At 36.8% G+C, this 17,003-nt stretch overlaps 1 protein-coding gene across 2 annotated transcripts; it reads right to left on the reverse strand.

Annotated features, from left to right (window-relative positions):
• Nucleotides 1-1,658: 1,658 nt before the first annotated feature.
• NIPSNAP3A (nipsnap homolog 3A) lies at nucleotides 1,659-16,615 on the reverse strand. 2 transcript variants are annotated; one of them, XM_007499024.3, is made up of 6 exons: nucleotides 16,383-16,615; nucleotides 12,622-12,832; nucleotides 8,998-9,156; nucleotides 6,447-6,596; nucleotides 2,150-2,236; nucleotides 1,659-1,815 (listed from the first exon to the last, which is right to left on the reverse strand). In XM_007499024.3, exons 1-6 carry the CDS (start codon nucleotides 16,443-16,445, stop codon nucleotides 1,739-1,741), a joined length of 747 nt encoding a protein of 248 aa, XP_007499086.2. In that variant the 5' UTR covers nucleotides 16,446-16,615; the 3' UTR covers nucleotides 1,659-1,738. The 2 variants fall into 2 exon arrangements, with proteins under 2 accessions (XP_007499086.2, XP_056661864.1); XM_056805886.1 differs by having other exon boundaries at nucleotides 1,659-2,236; nucleotides 16,383-16,581.
• Nucleotides 16,616-17,003: the final 388 nt, after the last annotated feature.

Consider the following 17,003-nt stretch of genomic DNA (forward strand, 5'->3'; position numbering starts at 1 on the left):
ACATGAATCCATTGGTCTAATTAATCCCTTTTCTGCAGGACAAGCACTTCAAATACCTGAAGACAGATGTGCATTCTCCTTTCTGGACTAAATAATCCCTGGTTCTTTCAAGTGATGCTCCAATAGAAAGCTTTCTGGGCTATGGACCATCCTAAAGCACCTTTGTATTTGCTCTGCTTGTCAATAGCCTCACCAAAATGTGGTGCCAAGAACTTGGCATTTATGATGTAACCTGACTACGGCAGAACACAGCAGAACTCTTGCCTCCTTCACTCTGAGCACTACTATTAGTGTTTTCTACAATCATGTTAATTTTATTTGGCAGCCAGAAAATCATATTCTGTCTTATGTTGACCTTGGCTAGAACCAGGTTTTAAAATACCCCAGGTCCTTTTTACACAAACTGCTTTTTGACCACATCTTCTCCATTCTGTATTTGTATAGCTAACTTTTTGAATCCAAGTGCAAGACCTTCATCAAATTTCAACAACCCGACATTCTAGCCAGGTGACATCTTCCTGGATCTTAATTTTGTCATGCAATGTATTAATTATCCCTCCTAACTTTCCATCATCAGCCCTTTTGTCCTGTGTACCATTTACATTTTCATTCAAGTCACTGATAAGAATGTCAAAAAAGCCAGTACTTTGGGAGAGGGCCACGATGTATCATATCACTTCAGTGGCCTCCTTCCCAAGCATTCATTAATAACTCCTTGAGTTTAGTCAACCAGTTCTCAGGTCATATAAATATGCATTCCACAAACAGACCTCATTTTCTTCTATAAGATAAGCCGTCAAATTTCTTATTGAACTTCAGAGAGGTGATGTTCATGACACTCTGCTAATCAGATTCTAATCCATTAACCCTGGCATGAAAGAAAATGAGATTAGTTTATCATGTTTGTTCTTACTGAACTCATGCTGGCCCTTAGTAATCACCTGTTTTTCTTTTAAATTTCCTTTAAAGATTTCTTCTATAATTTTATTTTATCAATTCTAAGGTAGAAGAGCAGTAAAGGCTAGGCAATGGGGGTTAAGTGACTTCCCCAGCTAGGAAGTATCTGAGGTCATATTTGAACCTAGGACCTCCTGACTCCAGCTCTGGCTCTCTATCTGCTGTGCTCCCTCTAGCTGCCCTTTCTGTAATTTAATTTAACTTAATTTTTAAACCGTTACCTTCCATCTTGGAATCAATACTGTGTATTGGTTCCAAGGCAGAAGAGTGGTAAGGGCTAGGCCATGGGGGGTCAAGTGACTTGCCCAGGGTCACACAGCTGGGAAGTGTTTGAGACCAGATTGGAACCTAGGACTCCCCTCTCTAGGCCTGGTTCTCAATCCAATACACTGAGGCACCCAGCTGCACCCTCTTCTGTAATTTTAGAAAGGTTGCCACGTACTCACTGCAAACTGCAAATAAATGTGTTTATCATTTGCTTTGGTAACACTTGGACCTTTTCTTGCTATTTCAGTGAACAGTCATGATGTGACGAATGCCTCCCCCCACCCTGAGATCCTGCCCCAGGACAGTAAAGCTCTTGGAGGCCAGGAACTATTTTAATTTTATCCATGTACCCCAAGTGTCTAGCCTCATGCCTTGTACATATGTTGCAAATTGGGATAACTGGCTCACCAATTTAGTCAAATAAAAATAAAAAGTTAGGTGAACTTAGGGAATTTTATTAGAAGCTGTTGGTACAATATGGATACAATAAGTATCTTCGTATTTCTTCAGAGAATTATTTCAGTGGTGAAAATGATGCTGGAATGAGGAGCATATTTTCATGAGATTCCAGGTGACTACAACTCTCCCGAACTGAAGAAAAAGCCAATGTTAGTAATAATATTAAATTAATACGGCATTTTATACCTATAAGGCATTTTATGGCCCTTAATCTCACTTGATTCTCACAGCCTTAATAATATAGGTAATTATCACTGTTTCTAATTTACAGGTGAGGAAACTGACTCATAATTAGTGAGTTTCAGAACTAGGACTATGTTCAGATCTTTGGGCTTGAAATTCAGGGGTCTTTTCACTCTTCTATGCTTCCTCTAATGTTAACTCAAAGCTACAGAAACCTTCTGGCTTAGTACATTTTGGACCCCAAATAATTCATGCTGAACAAGGACCCAGTTCCTCAGCTCACCAGATGCCACCACTCGGGCGTCTTGTTGGGCTATTTGTCTTCCAGCTGCACGACTGTCTGCTGACTCATTCCACCAAAGAACATGAACTGTGGAAACCAAACCCAAACATATTATTAACAACTAAACCCCAAATCCAAGTGAATCCATAATACTGAGCTTTGTTCTTTAGTATACTTCTTCCAGTAAGGAATACCTTACAGGTAGAGATAGAATTCAAAAGGATTTCAGAATATGAATCAGAAGAACTTCTGAGATCAAAGTGATTCAGTAAATTTGGGACATGGCTCCCAAAACACATGATTAAATATATTAAGGAAAAATGTAATATCCTTTAATCTAAAAAGAAAAAAAAAGCAATAGCAGTAAGTACAGGAAAAGGAAGACCAGGGTTACAAGCAATTCATCTGCAAAAGATATAGAAGTTTTGGTTAATTCCTCATCAATGAGTAACCGTTGTGATGTAGCTGCCCCCAAAACTAATCCGATCCAGAGTATTCAAACTAATAAGGTAGGGAAACCTAATAGATGTTCTGCAATATTAAGACCTCAAGTACAACACTGTTTTCAGTTCTGCAATGCCACATTCTCAGACAATCTGCAATATTTCTAGATGAGGGCAGCCAGGATGAGGAAGAGTTGAAGGACTAGGAATGGGTACTGAGCTTGGAAAAGAGAAGGTTTCTTGAAAACATAATGGGATCTTTACTTAATATAGGAGTTAGTATGATGAATTTGAAATATCCTAAATATATTGTCTCCCTTTATTAGAATGTGACCAGGGACTGTCATGATTTTTTATTTGTAGTCTCGGTACTTAACATGATGGTGTGTTACACTTATTAAGAATTTTATATATATATATATTTTTTCATTCACTCATTCCTTGTGGCTTTCAGAATACTAGTGGGTGGAAGCTGTAAGAGGACACATTTTGGATGAACATAAAGGATTCTACCTTGGGGAGAGGTTCCAACAATCAAAGGCAATGCTTAGTGGAGTGGTGAGAGTTCTTTAAGAATTCAGAAAATTTCTGGTGGCATTCTATCAGGAAGCTTTAGATAAGGCTTTTTTTTTAATCAGATGAGTTATTAATGCTAGATAATCTCTTAAGAGGTAGCTGGGTTGCCCAGTGGAGAGAGCACAGAGGCTGGGGTGAGAAGATTCAAATTCCCATCCACCCTCAGACACCTACTAACTATTAGCTGTGGGATCCTGGGCAAGTCATTCAACCTCTGTCTGCCACAATTTCCTTAACTGCTAAATAGGGATAATAATGACACCTACCCCACCAGGGCTATTGTGAAGATCAAATGAAATAATATTTGTAAAGGGCTTAAGCACAGTGCCTGGCATACAGTTCACACTTAATAAGTTCTTGTTTCCTTTTTTCTTTGCTCTTAAAGTCCCTTCCAACTGTAACAAGGCTCTGATTCTTCAAATGAACTCAACAAATGTTTATTGAGGCTTTCTGCTGTATGTCACCTTTATTTTATACCATTGTCTTAAAAATGAGGAAATGGGGCCCCAGAGAGGTTAAACTATGGGTCTGTGGGGCCATTGCTAGCTAGTGAAAGAGTTAGGATTCAAACTCTGCTCTCCTGGTGGCTTTAATATTCACTCTCCAAATTAAATATAAGGGAATTAATTTTCCTTGGCATTCAAAAGGTCAAGTCCAACATTTTCAATCAGTGAAACATGCAACAAATAACCTGACATTACACTCATCGCTGTTAAATACAGGGGAATCCAGTGTATTAGCAAGCTCTTCAGTGAATGTGTATGCTTACTGATGCACATACTGCCTCCATGGAGGTAGACCATAACCATCCTTGCCTTCTCATTTCAATTTCATGGTCCTAGTCCATTTCCTTGACTGGAAAGCCATTTCATGGTTCTCAACGTCTTGGGGAAGCTATTGCCTTATTCTGCTTCTTCTAAAATTCTTTCCAGTGTGCCTGTTAGAGCCTCTTCATGCTGCCCTCTCCACTGTCTTGTGCATGTTTTAGTTTTGGTTCTGCAGTGACTGTGGTGTTCCCAAGCCTCAGAGTCATAGAGCATCATCCGAAGAATATTGCCGTTTAAGAGAAGGGCCTTTGCTTTATGGAGAATGTTGGGGATATTAAAAGCTCTAGACAAGTTCCCCGAAACAGTGCTGTGAAAGAGAACTTAAACTCTTTTTTGTTTATTTTAACTTAATCAATCAAGAACTTGGAGTCCCCTCCCTTTCACACTGACTTAGTCATTAACACTTAGTCCTAAAAGACCACAAGCACTGCCTTGCCCCTTGGGAAGTGCCAGGCAAATGGAGAGACTTTGATTGGTTCCTGAGATGTCATAGACCAGTCCACAGTGAAAGGAAGGAGAAACCAAAGAGACAGGAAGTGACAGAGAAAACTGCTTATAAATGTCAGCCGAGGGCATTCTGATTGACTCTGCTGCCTTGGTGGCTCTCGCTGAGGGAGGACTCCTGCATAGATGTCTCTGCATCTGACTGATTCTGCTCTGGTAAGACTTTTGCTGAAGAGACTACCATGACTCCTGGTTAGAGATCGGGACCTAAGGGAGCCTTTGTCAGAGTTGAACTAGATTTCTTCAGATCAGCAATTATAGGATACTTGGCTAGGCAATATTTTCTACTTTCTTTCTACATTTCCCCCCTTACTATTTCTACCTTGCTATCATAAAGCTACTAATAGCCTTTTGACTTAAGAGTTAATTTTTATAAATGGCGACCACAACAATTTAAAAAATTCATATATTTATCAAACCCATTTTTATGATTACATTACAGTCTGTGCTCCTGTTTAATTCTGGGCCAGGTCATTGTTTGCTTACAGAAAATGTCCAGGATATAAATAGCGATGGATTAGCTCTATGGGTTGTATATCCATCCACCTTCACATAATAATTTGGAGAATAACTAACCGTTATCCCCTTGTTGTTTTTTTCCCTATATTGAAAGGTGGGTTGGACTTTTGATCTAATTTAGGAAGTTTTTCATGATTCTGGGGTTTGATGCCATAAAAACAGAAGCATTGAGTATACCTCCCCTAATGGGGAATCATAACTCTTCTATTTAGATTCTTCTCTAAATAACAAGATTATTTCTATCATAACATCTTTCAAAGAATCCTTTATTCTGACCTATGGAGAGAGGAAACCTTATTCTATTGAAATCAAATCCTTTTTTTTTTGGTAGTCAACAAACAGCACAACAGGAACTTGCATTTTATACCTTTTAATCTCTTATGTGACCATAAAGATGTGATCTGCTACACAATATTGTTTGTATAAGTCTTCCCATTCCCTCTCACCTATGTCCTTGGTACTGGTGTGTCAGTGTATATACCTATATAGAAAAATACACCCAGATGCATGTGTATATAAGTATACACACACTCTATAAATATATATATGGGTCTATATCTTTCCATACACATACACGTGTACCCACATACACACAACTCTTCCAAAGGTTTTACAGTGATGGGAAGGTAGGCATAAGGAATGAAATTCTTTCAATTATCTTTAAAAAATTTGGGTCAGTGATCTTTCTAACCAAGCATTTGCTATCCTGCCTTCTCTTTCAGACATGCTGGAAATCAGACCCTCCATGCCTTCAAAACCAAGTCCCCTTTGGCTCATAATTTCCCTCTCCTTGGTTTTGCCTATCTGCTCTTCTCCCTTTGGTTTTCCTTGGCCCTGCCGCTACCTCCTTGGGCATCATACCGATTTCAGAATTGAAAGGCACATGAGGCAGCTCCCCTGTAATGATGGACAAAGTGGCTTCTTTTGAAGAAGTACAAATTATTTGCATTTTCATCTTTTTGTTGTACTTTTGTTTTTAAATGTTTTGGAGATGATTCCATTCTATCAATTTAAAAAAATGTTAAACAAAATGTTTAGATGTATAAAGGTATATATAATAATAACAATAAATCATTTCTATTGCCCCTTAAGGTTTAAAAAGTTTTTCAGACACTATCTTATTTGATCTTCTCAACAATCCCATAAGATCAGTGCTATTATCATCCCCATTTTATGGAGGAAGAAACTAAGAGCTCAAATGACTTGTCTAGGGTCACACAGCTAGTAAGTAATATGGAGTCAGGTGTTCTTGACTCCAAATATAGTACTACACCAACTTTTGCTACCTAGCTATTTCATAAAAAGAACAAAATTATCCCAAAGGGGAAAATTATCTAATTAACCAGGTAACTTAGTGGCAGAGGATTTGGATAGCATTCCTGCAAATGGAATTATATTTTTATTGTCAGAAACAAATTCAAAATGTACCTTTATTAAGTGCTCCATATTCGGTGTTGAAAACTCCAACCAGTTTTGAATAGCCTACATGGACATGGCTATTCACTGATTTTTCAAAGTCTTCACCCCACAAAATTGGCCCGCCAGGCTTCATGAGAAAAGTACAAAGTTCATAGACTCCTAGAAAAGGGGAAAAAAAGATTAATCAGAATTTCAAAGTAAATAGAAGCAATTTCCAATCTTATTCATTTTGGTTCAAGTACAGATATATATCGGGTATTTAGATGGTGCATTGAATAAACTGCTAGCCCTGGAGTCAGGAGGATTTGAGTTCAAATGTGACCATAGACACTTAGTAGCTGTATGGCCCCCGTTAAGCTTCTTAATTCTGCTTGCCTCAGTTTCCTCCTCTGTAAAATGATCTGGAGAAGGAAATGGCAAACCACTCTAATATCTTTGCCAAGAGAATCCTAAATAGGATCACCAAGAGTCAGACATGATTAATCAACTCAATGATACCAAAAATAATTATCTATTAACATGGATTGTGTCTGGCAGATAAAAATTTTGAGCTTTAAGTCATAGAAGCAGGTTCAAATCTAGCTTCTGGCATTTGGTAACTGGGATCCTGAGCAAGTCTCTCAATTTCTAAGCACTTTAAGCAGCACCCTAATAGTTAACTACTAAATCACAGATGAGTTCTGACCTGCTTTGGTAAATGGTATTTCTATACCATGAGTTCTTCATTCTGAAGAAAAAAAAATCGCATATCCTCCTTGTATTCTTTGAGCATTAATGGGTACATGGATTTGGAGGTCTACTTGTATTTGAAAATTAAAAATTGTTCAGGTATATTGTGTATAAGAAAGAATTACATTCTAAAAATGTTTAAATGCTACCATTCTTAATACCCTGTTGTGGAACTTTATAAGGGGAATGGCTATTTTGAATTGCTTCAATATATTCATTAGGGATTTCCCTTAAGATATTTTTGCTTAGCTTCTTATATTTTCTTTCACTTCCTAAATTTTTGGTTGTAAAATATATATGCATTTATTAAATTATTAATTTAAAAATTAAGTATTAAAATATATATTTTCCTCTCAATAGGTTGCCATTTTCAGGCACGGCATTCAGACAATATATTTTAAGTGACTCTTCTGTATTTTTCTAATTCTGGAACAGGGGTGTAAACCTCATTTTATTGTTCCCTTTGTACCCCCAACAAATGCTGGGAAACAATCCTGCCTCTCTACTAAAGAAATAAAACCCCCAGGCAAGTAGAGAGAGAAAAAAGAATCTAAGGAAAAGAGTTGTAGTGAATAAGAAAGATCCAGTGAAGGTAATTGAAGAGTCTTTGGTATTTAATAGGTGGAAAAGTATGATTTGATATTATAACAGAGGCAAAGAATATTTTGTACTCACTGGTGTTTAACACTACATATTAGAACAGAAGCAAGGAATATGTTGTGTTCACTGGTGATTAACAATAAGGAGAGACTTAGGTAAGAAAGGATTGAGGACCATGAAAACAGTGTCTTAATAATATAAAAAGGATGAGTGAAGCAATAGGGAAACAAGATTAAAAATTAATTTGTAATTGATTACACCTGGATCCTGGTCCAGGCTTGGTCACTTATTGGCTGTGGGACCTTGGAAAAGTTACTGAGATCTCTGGTTCTCATTTTCCACATTAATAAAATAAAGCAGTTGGATTAGATGATTTTTAAAGTGCCTTCCAGCTCTTAACCTCTTATGAATTACATAAAAAACATTTCAGAAAAGAATTTAGAGTGAACTACTTTAATTTTCATTAGATTCTTTTTCAGACAAATCATTTAAATTTACATTAAAAATTATATGCTAAAAATAAATGCCTTTCTCATCTAACTTTGTCTTAAAATGTAGCCTGAGGCAATCATTTCTTTGTGTCAGCAAGAAGAAAAATCAATAAGGAGACACTGTTACTGGACACATTCACAGAATATTAGAGAAAATTTTCATATGAACTGAGAATAAGAAAGAGAAAGAGGAAGAAAAAATTAGATCAGAATGAGAGAAGTCCCCAGTAATGATCTGCTTAATATATTTAATCTTATGAATGTTGATGACTAAAAGCAGTTGTCTTAAAATCTGTACATGACCATTCCTATATTTTGGAGTTAATTAGATACAGATTCCCATATTTACTTTTATGTTCTGACTAACTTTCAGACCCTTTAAAGGCTTTTCTAAAGATATTTTCTTTCTTTCTTGCCAAAATCTGAAAGTAATTAAACTAACCTTTACCTATCATTGTCTAGCTTTGAAAATACAAATATAAAACTATGATTGAGGCTTAGGAATCTCAAGACCTTCCATAATGTGCCCTTTGGAAAACACTATAATATTGAATGTTCCCCCCCCCAACATAGACAAAAAGGCTAATGGATAGCTTTTCAATACTCATCACATTCCTAAATAAGCTTAATAACTGCTCTCAGTTTTTTGAATGTGACACTTTTAGAAAAGCCTTGTTAATATAAAAATCTTATCAATGAGTCTACTTCAGTAACCGTTATAGTAAATGAGAAGGATTCACCTTCTTTAGGAGGTTTTTCTATTTTGCTCCATGGTACTAAATATACAACTTCATTCCTTTGTTCAATTATAAATGGTAGGTTTCGGGAAATATATTTTTCTTGCCATTCTTTATCCTTGGCTAAGGCTTTCCGAACTTTAGTTCGATGAGCAAAATTATCTATGGGAAAAGGAAAGAAATGTTAAGAACAATTAAAATACAAAGTTCCAAGTTTCATTGATGGTTAAACTAATTTTGAATTAAAATTTTTGAATTTTTTGGATAAAAATAGTGCAGAAATGATAATGAACCGTATTTCTGAAGAATCTACCTTCTTTGTTTCTATCTTTTTTTTTGTGCAATCAGTGAATGATTGGAATTCTAGTATACTTCCTGTCCTTTCCCCTACCCCTCAAATTATTTATTTACTTTGTCTACTATATAAATATATTTTTTCCTTATTAAGACATAAATTTGGTAAACCATAAGAATTTCACATGGTTAAATACTCAAAAGAACTGATATGAAAGGAAGAATGAAATAGTAAGACAGTGTTAGATTTGTAGTGACGAAGAGCTGAATGAATAGATAACACATTTAATAAACTCTTACTATGTGCTAAGAACTAGGGATACAAAAGGTATGATAGTCTCTGCTCCTAAGGAGCTCACCTCCAGTGGAGAAGACACCACCTGTGGAAGTTTTCCCATGGTCCTTAGAGGCCATCACTGGCAAAGCACATGGTAGTGCCTCTTTACTGTTATTTCTGCTGATAGAGTGCTATGAGTTTCTGATGTTAAACTTTATAGCAATGGCAAGGACTTTGGTACTACATATACAACTTTGTTCTTCTGTTCAGTTATAAGTGGTAGGTTTTTAGCACCTGTAGCTGCCACATCTTCAGGAGCATTTGCCAGACTGCTTCTCCACCAGGCTTGCTTCCCAGGTTGAGACCTGAGACATTAGGCTAGAAGCACTATTATTTCCAAGAATTTTGAGTCTTAGGCTATCTCCATCAGCATCTGAAGGGAGATAGTGGTCAAGATAGTGGTAGGAGTTGCATTTGCAGATTAAGTCTCAAACCTTTATTCTAATACTTACCTAACATCTGAGTTTCTGCCAGACTTATAAACTAAAGCAATCTGTTTTAGAACCCTGGATAAAATCACAGATGCCTAATGTGTAAGGTTAAAACAAGGAAAGAATTGACATTAAGGGAAAAAAGCTGATAACCTGACTCATAGGCTAACTGTGTTGTATTGTTTGTTGTTGTAGATATATACATTTTGTTTTGTAGAACATTCTTCTACCTGAGGCACATTTGAGTTGTTGTAATAAGCAGTTGTTCATTAAGGAGGTTTTTCTGTAACAGAAAAATGTACAGAAAAACCACTCTGGATGTGTCCTTCTTGTTTTAGTATTTAAAAAGATATATGATGTCATCTAGAAAAGTGCTCTACCCAATAATCCACACAGAAATAGGTAATTGTATGAGTTTCCATGTCCAAGAGAATTTGTGCCATGGTGGCCTCTGTAGTGATAGGATTCTCCAAACGCAGGTAGGCTAGTCTTTGGTTGCTGATCTGCAAGCAGATAAATATTGACAGCTTGTCCAGGGCATCAGGATTCCTTGAGACTGCTTCTCCAATGACCTCCTTTGCAAATCCAGTGCTACCTCGGTGCTATGATGAGGTATCATGGCAGAACTCTGCTGGAGAATGTGTAAGATAAACACTACCAGAAAGTAATACATAGTAGACTAAGACGTTAAAAGAATAGTAGCTGATGTTTATGGAGAATTTCAGGATTTTTTATTTTTTTTATATTTTTATTTATTTTTTTTATTTTTTATTTATTTATTTTTTATTTATATTTTATTCAGTGGGATGATAGTCCACCTCCTTTGCTCACTCTCTGGGTGACCTTGGGCAAATCATTTAACCTCTCCAGGCTTCAAAGTTTCCTCATCTATACAATTATGGGGTCTGAGAGATACCTTTCAGCTCCAAGTCTGGACAGGACAACCTCCTAAAGACAGAATCACAGTTATTATTATGCCCATTTTCAAGATGGGCAAACCGAGGTTAGAGCAGTTATGTGATTTACCCATGGTCACAAGAATATTATTAAAAGTGACTAAGTTGGAATTAAAACCAGCATCTCTGCTGACTCGAAGTATAGTGATCTTTCTATGATGCCATGCTTAAACCCAAGAAAGTAGAATAAGCAGAACTTGGGGAAGGAGAGGTGTAGTTTCTGTTGTTTGGTTCACTCTGTAAGCTTTGTTTCAGAGTGCTTCCATGGGGGCAGTCTCCTATGACGAAGTCTGTCTGGTTTTGGATTGTATAGAAATGAAAGAGTGATTCCATTACAAAAAGTGAGTAATGGTTTGATGGATAGAGACCCAGGTCCAAAGATGAGAGATTGGGGGTTCATATGTGGCTTCAGACAATTCCTAGCTGGAAAGTGGGCAAGTCACTTAACCCTCATTGCCTAGCTCTTATTGCTTTTTGCCTTGGAACCAATATATATATATATATTGGAACCACTAAGAAGTCCAATTCAGGAAGTGAGGTTCATCTTTCATCTAGCAATTATATCACATTAAGGCACCTAAACATACAATTGATTAATAGTCACAACTCTTGTTGTTGGAGGAATATCTATCAGTGTCCTGCTACGTAGGTTATGCTTGTTCTTTTCCTTAAACTTGAGGCTTGATTGGCTCAGGGGACAAAGCCTTCAGCCATTGATATAGCTTCTTAGTTTTCCAAGTACAAAACAGACATCATTAGGAGTTCTACCTCTCCTTTCAGAAGGCTTCAACAACCTGACAAACACTGGGATAGGAAAGCAATATTAACCTGAAATAGTGGCTGTACTCTTGCTGAATGTCCTTCTCCTGCTCTAGCTAAGTAGATCCCTTTTTTTTTGATAACTACTAAATATTCCATGAATTATCTCATTTTGGTCCAATCTTGAATCTTAGGTATTGGCCTGATCTATTACAAACCTATTATCTACACACAGATTGTCTGTATTGCAAATCACCTATAAATCACTTCCTTAGGGAACATGAAAACATCTTTCTTCATTCAACATATCCCTTGTCTGGTTTCCTTTTTTATGAAAGGAAGTTCTGTGCTCTCTGCCTCTCATAATGCTCTGGACAAGACTGTCCTTAAGTTGTTAAGTCAAAGGTCACCAAGTGATTTAAAAAAATTTTTTACACATTTTTAAATTATTGGCACTAATTATTTGCATAGAACCAAAAAAAGTTAAACCTCACTCTATAATATTTTATAGATGAAGAAACTAAATCCTAGGTAGCAAAAGGACTTAGAAACATATCATAAAAACTTTATGACATATTCTTTAAATACAGAATTAATGAATATACATTATAGAACTTAAAAGTACAATTGCTTATTGTCATTATTTCTGGAACTAACTTATACAATCTTTGTAGTCATCCTTTTTCTCCAATACTTCATAAATAAATTCAATACTGAACACATTTATCTTTCTCTTTAACAGTTCTGCTTAACAAGTTTATGTTTAATAGTTCACAACCAAGATATGTATCTTATTTAACTTTTTAGAATGAAAATTTAAATTAAACATTTAAAATGGCATGACACATACCAAATTTCCAAATATGAAACACTTTATTAATCACACCGCCAAACTCTTGAATCCAATATCCAACTAATTCAGAGTGAGCTGTACGAAGGTGAATATGTTCCTCAGTGTTTTTCAGGAATTCATTCATCTTTGCTGGTTGTATGATATAAGTACGAAATTCATAGAATGTCCCGTCAGAGTCTTTGGGACCTGTGCCAAAAGATGCCCATACCTGAAGAAAAGGTAAAGGAAACTGAAATATCTCAGAAATCAAGCTTGTAGTCTGTCAAATTGGAGACAAAGACCAAATATGTGAGCTTTTATTGTAAAACAGGGAACAATTATGAATGAATTCATTGCTTTTGGGTTTATATGTATGTTGGCAGTAAAAACATTTTGTTTAAATTATGGTTTCTTTCAGATAATTACAATTTATTAGATAACAGAATTTGGTTAGTATGTGCCAGACCTTGTTATTTCCTACCAAAAACTCAGTTTCAGTCTAATTTTTTCTTTTCTGTTCTTGTCTATATTACTACACATGAGTTTTTCCAAATTCTTGTGGCTTCTTTACAATGTATAGTCCTTATGGCTTAATAATGTATCATATTAATATGCCATAATTTTTATAACTTTTTCTCAATCAAGACATTTAGATTTGCTTTTTTTGTTTGTTTTTGCCTTTTATTAAAATGTTAGTCAGTTTTTCTATATGTAATTATCCCTCTTCATTAATAACTTCCTTGGGTCCTAATAGGAAGATCATTTGTTCAAAGCACAAGCATAATTTTGTAATTCATATGGTAAAATACCATATTACTTTTCACATAGGTTGGATCAATAGTATAGTCAACAAAAGCATGGTTGTGTACCTGGTTTTACCACATTCATGGCAGGAGTAGATTTTATATTTTTGTCTTTCCTAATTTGGTTAAGTGTCAGGTAGAATTTTAGGATAGTTTATTTGGCGTTTCCTTTATTATTAAAAAATTTAACATAATGGAAAAAGTCTTTTAAAATATTATTAGGAATAAAAATTTAAAAGCAAGAGCTAACTCTATCTACAACAAACCCCAGAATTCTTCCCAACTATTAATTAGAGTCCTAGAAATTCTATCCTAATCTAGAAATAGCCTATCCTTGTTTGCAGATTGCATGACGGTTCACTTAGAAAATCTTAGAGAAGCAGCAAAGAAACTAACTGAAAGGATTCTTAACTTCAGTAAAGTAGCAATATACAAAAACAAATTAGTAAAAACTATTATAACCAGGATGAAATGTAAAATAACTATAAAATACAGCAAATATTTGGGAATTGATTTACCAAGATTCACTTAAGCTTAAAAACAATAAAACAATAAATGATTATTATAAAAATAAAGGAAAACTTAAAATAGTAGGAAAGTAATAATAATATCTCCTAGTTGTAGTCTATAAATATAATAAAAATGACGCTAACTAAATTGATTTACATATTTAGTGCTATAGCAACCTAACTACCAAGTTCAGCAAAGTGACTGGCACATAGTGTGCCTTTGACATATATTTATTAATTATTCACTACTGAATGACAGATAGGAAAATGGCATCTTTTTCATCACTGATTGATTAAAAATTAAAATTTTTGCCTAGTCACTTTTAACCTCTCTGCCTTTGATTTCTCAAGCCCAAACAAGTATTTACTACATGCTAGGCACTAAGTTCTGAGGATACAGAGAAAGGGAAAAATAGTCTCTTTTCTCAAGAAGCTCTTGTTTTAATAGGAGACAGGGATACAAACACATATGTAGGTATAAGATATATACAAACTGGAGGTAGCTTCAATGAAAAAGTAGCAATAACACTCAAGTCTACAGCAATCAACTCCTACTTGCACAGGTGTTTTGAGGAAGGCACTTTACAAACCTCAAAAAACACTATATAAACATACATCATTATTATTGTTATAAAATACTACATGGAAAACTCTGTATACTTAGAATACCATTCTCAAATATTTAGATAAATTAAAAGCAAGTTTTCGAACTAACTGGTCGTGATATAATAAAAAGAATACTAGATTTGGAGCTGAGAGACCTAAATGTTAGATTTCCCTCTCTGGTTCTCAGGGCCCTCATTTGTAAAATAAACAGGATAGATTATGGGATCTCTTAAGAACTATGACTGCTGATGTATTCTATGGGAAGAGTTAGCAAAGTGTGGTAAAAAGAAATTCACCAGACTCAGGGTCAAGAAGACCTGAGTCTGTTACAGTTTTGCCATTCACATTATATATGTGACTCTGGGGAGGCCACTTTTTTTTTTTTTCTGGGCCTCGGTTTCCTTATTTGTAACAAGAGGATGAATTCTATTTACTTTTTGGTTACAATCTAACCCTGATACCTCACTGTGACATGGTAGTAACTCTGGGCTTTCAGGGGCATATAGATGTGTAGCAGTTCTAAACCATGCTAGAAATACTTTGTGTATGGATGGGACCAGCACCTAACTTTTGTCAACTAGTTCAAGGGCTGGGGTTAGAAGTTCCCATTAGGTGACTGCTTATGAGATGATTAATTTGGCAACTCATAATTGCTGATAGCATTTCAAGGTTTGCAACACTGTGTACCCATGATTTCACTGGATCCTCATGAATCCTTTAGATCCTACTTTTAACTCCATTTGCAGAGGAGGAAAAGGAGGTTTTGAAAAATTAAGTGACTTGCCCAAAGTTACAGAGCAAGGAAGAATCTGAAGCAGGGTTCAAAACAGTGTCTTCCTGATTCTTAATCCTGGGCTGTTCCACTGTGCCAGGCTACTAGTTTCTAGAAACTAAGCTTGTTAGTATTCTATCTGCATCTGGGTAAAACACATCTACAAAATGGGGAATTACTGAATTAAGTTTGACTCATGCACTGGACAAACTGCAGTCCTGTTTTAATACTGGAGGCTGTAGAGGGGAGGAAAGGAAGAACCTGTGATTATGGTGCCTTGCACTCCATAGGTGGATAATAAGCTTGTAAAACTGAATTGAATGTCAAGGTTAAAAGATAAAGAAATTGTTTCTTTAGGCATTCACAGCATGTATGAAGGGCAGCTAAACTGTTGGAGTCAATTTAAGGAATGAGCGGGTTATATGCAAACTGATCCATGGCAATAATAAATAATAATACCAAATGTGCATATAGTACTTTAAAATTCGGGAAAACCTTTATGTATATTATTTGAACCTCACAACTCTGCGAGGTAGGTGCTATTATTATCTCCAATTTACAGTTGAAGAAACTGAGGAAGCAAAGGTTAAGTGACTTGCTCAGGGTTGCACAGCTTCCCGAGTCCGGGGACACCACTCTCCATGACGCAAAAGGGAGATTCTTTCCAATTGTTTTGTTTGCTTGTTTGTTTTTGAGGTTGGAGGCATTTTTTTCTTTTCATGTCATGCTTTCTTTTTTTTTTCTACCACCCCGTCCTTCCCAAACTTTTTCGTTAAAAAAGCGGGTGACGAACGATGGGAGCCCAAGAACTTCCCCATAGTTAGTCGGATACCCAGGCTAGCTCCCGCTCGCTCCGCGGGGATTCTAGACTGAGCGCAAAACGCTTTCTCACGGGTGTCCTCCCCTATCTTCCCCCCGCCTCCAAAGATGTGACCGAAAAAGAGGCTCGGCGACTCTCTCCCTCCTCATCCACCTCCCCCACTTAACCGCTCTGCCCCCGCCAGCCTCCTCTTTCCTCCATTCATACCACCCATCCTCACTCAGCTCGGGTGGGAGGTGGAAGGGTGAAGCTTTCGCTCCCACCCGTACCTGGCTCTGGCGCCACGACGTGGAGGCTACCAGAGACGGCCAGAACCTTCGGAGAAGGAACATGGTTCTGCGAGTTCTGGAAAAGATGTGTGCGAAGACCGAAGGGGACACGTCCTCTCTTCACTGGCCTCCGGTGAAACTGTCCTGTTGGGGAGTGCTTCCTCTTCCGGACTCTCCCATTTGAGGATTCCACTCCCCCCCACCCAACCTTTCTTGGAAAGCCTGACCAGGCTAAGGCAGCCGAGAGGAGGAAAAACACCCCAAACCCAAAGCGGGCACCGAACCCTTTGGGCGGGAGTGGAAGAGGAACTGTATCCTGGCGAGAATGGGTAGGGAGCTGGACAATTTAACCCGTAAGAGAGAGGGGGAGGTGTCAGGTTCTTCCTGGACGCTTCTATGCCTGCTGAATGTCTGTCCACCCTTAAAGCCCCAATGAACTCTCTGGTCTGCCTACTCAACGATGACTTTCTTCTTCAAATGCCCACCCGAGCACTTTGTTTATCCCCCCTGGAATGCATTTATTTTGTATAATTCGTTTTATGGTTGTCCATGTTTTCATCTTATCAGCTTCTAGGACTGTAAGCTCCAAAGGGCAGTTGTCATGCACAGAGCTCCATCCAT

This window comes from Monodelphis domestica, chromosome 7 (assembly GCF_027887165.1).
Source record: "Monodelphis domestica isolate mMonDom1 chromosome 7, mMonDom1.pri, whole genome shotgun sequence".
Taxonomy (NCBI): domain Eukaryota; kingdom Metazoa; phylum Chordata; class Mammalia; order Didelphimorphia; family Didelphidae; genus Monodelphis; species Monodelphis domestica.

What these genes read in the sequence shown, in the direction of transcription:
- NIPSNAP3A (XM_056805886.1), bottom strand. Translation starts at nt 16,445, where the DNA reads ATGTTCCTTCTCCGAAGGTTCTGGCCGTCTCTGGTAGCCTCCACGTCG. An exon ending in AGAAAAACCTCCTAAAGAAG is followed by an intron (nt 6,597 to 8,997) that starts GTGAATCCTTCT and finishes CCCCTTTTCTAG; the next exon opens with GAGTCTATGAACTTTGTACT. An exon ending in ATATGGAGCACTTAATAAAG is followed by an intron (nt 2,237 to 6,446) that starts GTACATTTTGAA and finishes TGGTTTCCACAG; the next exon opens with TTCATGTTCTTTGGTGGAAT.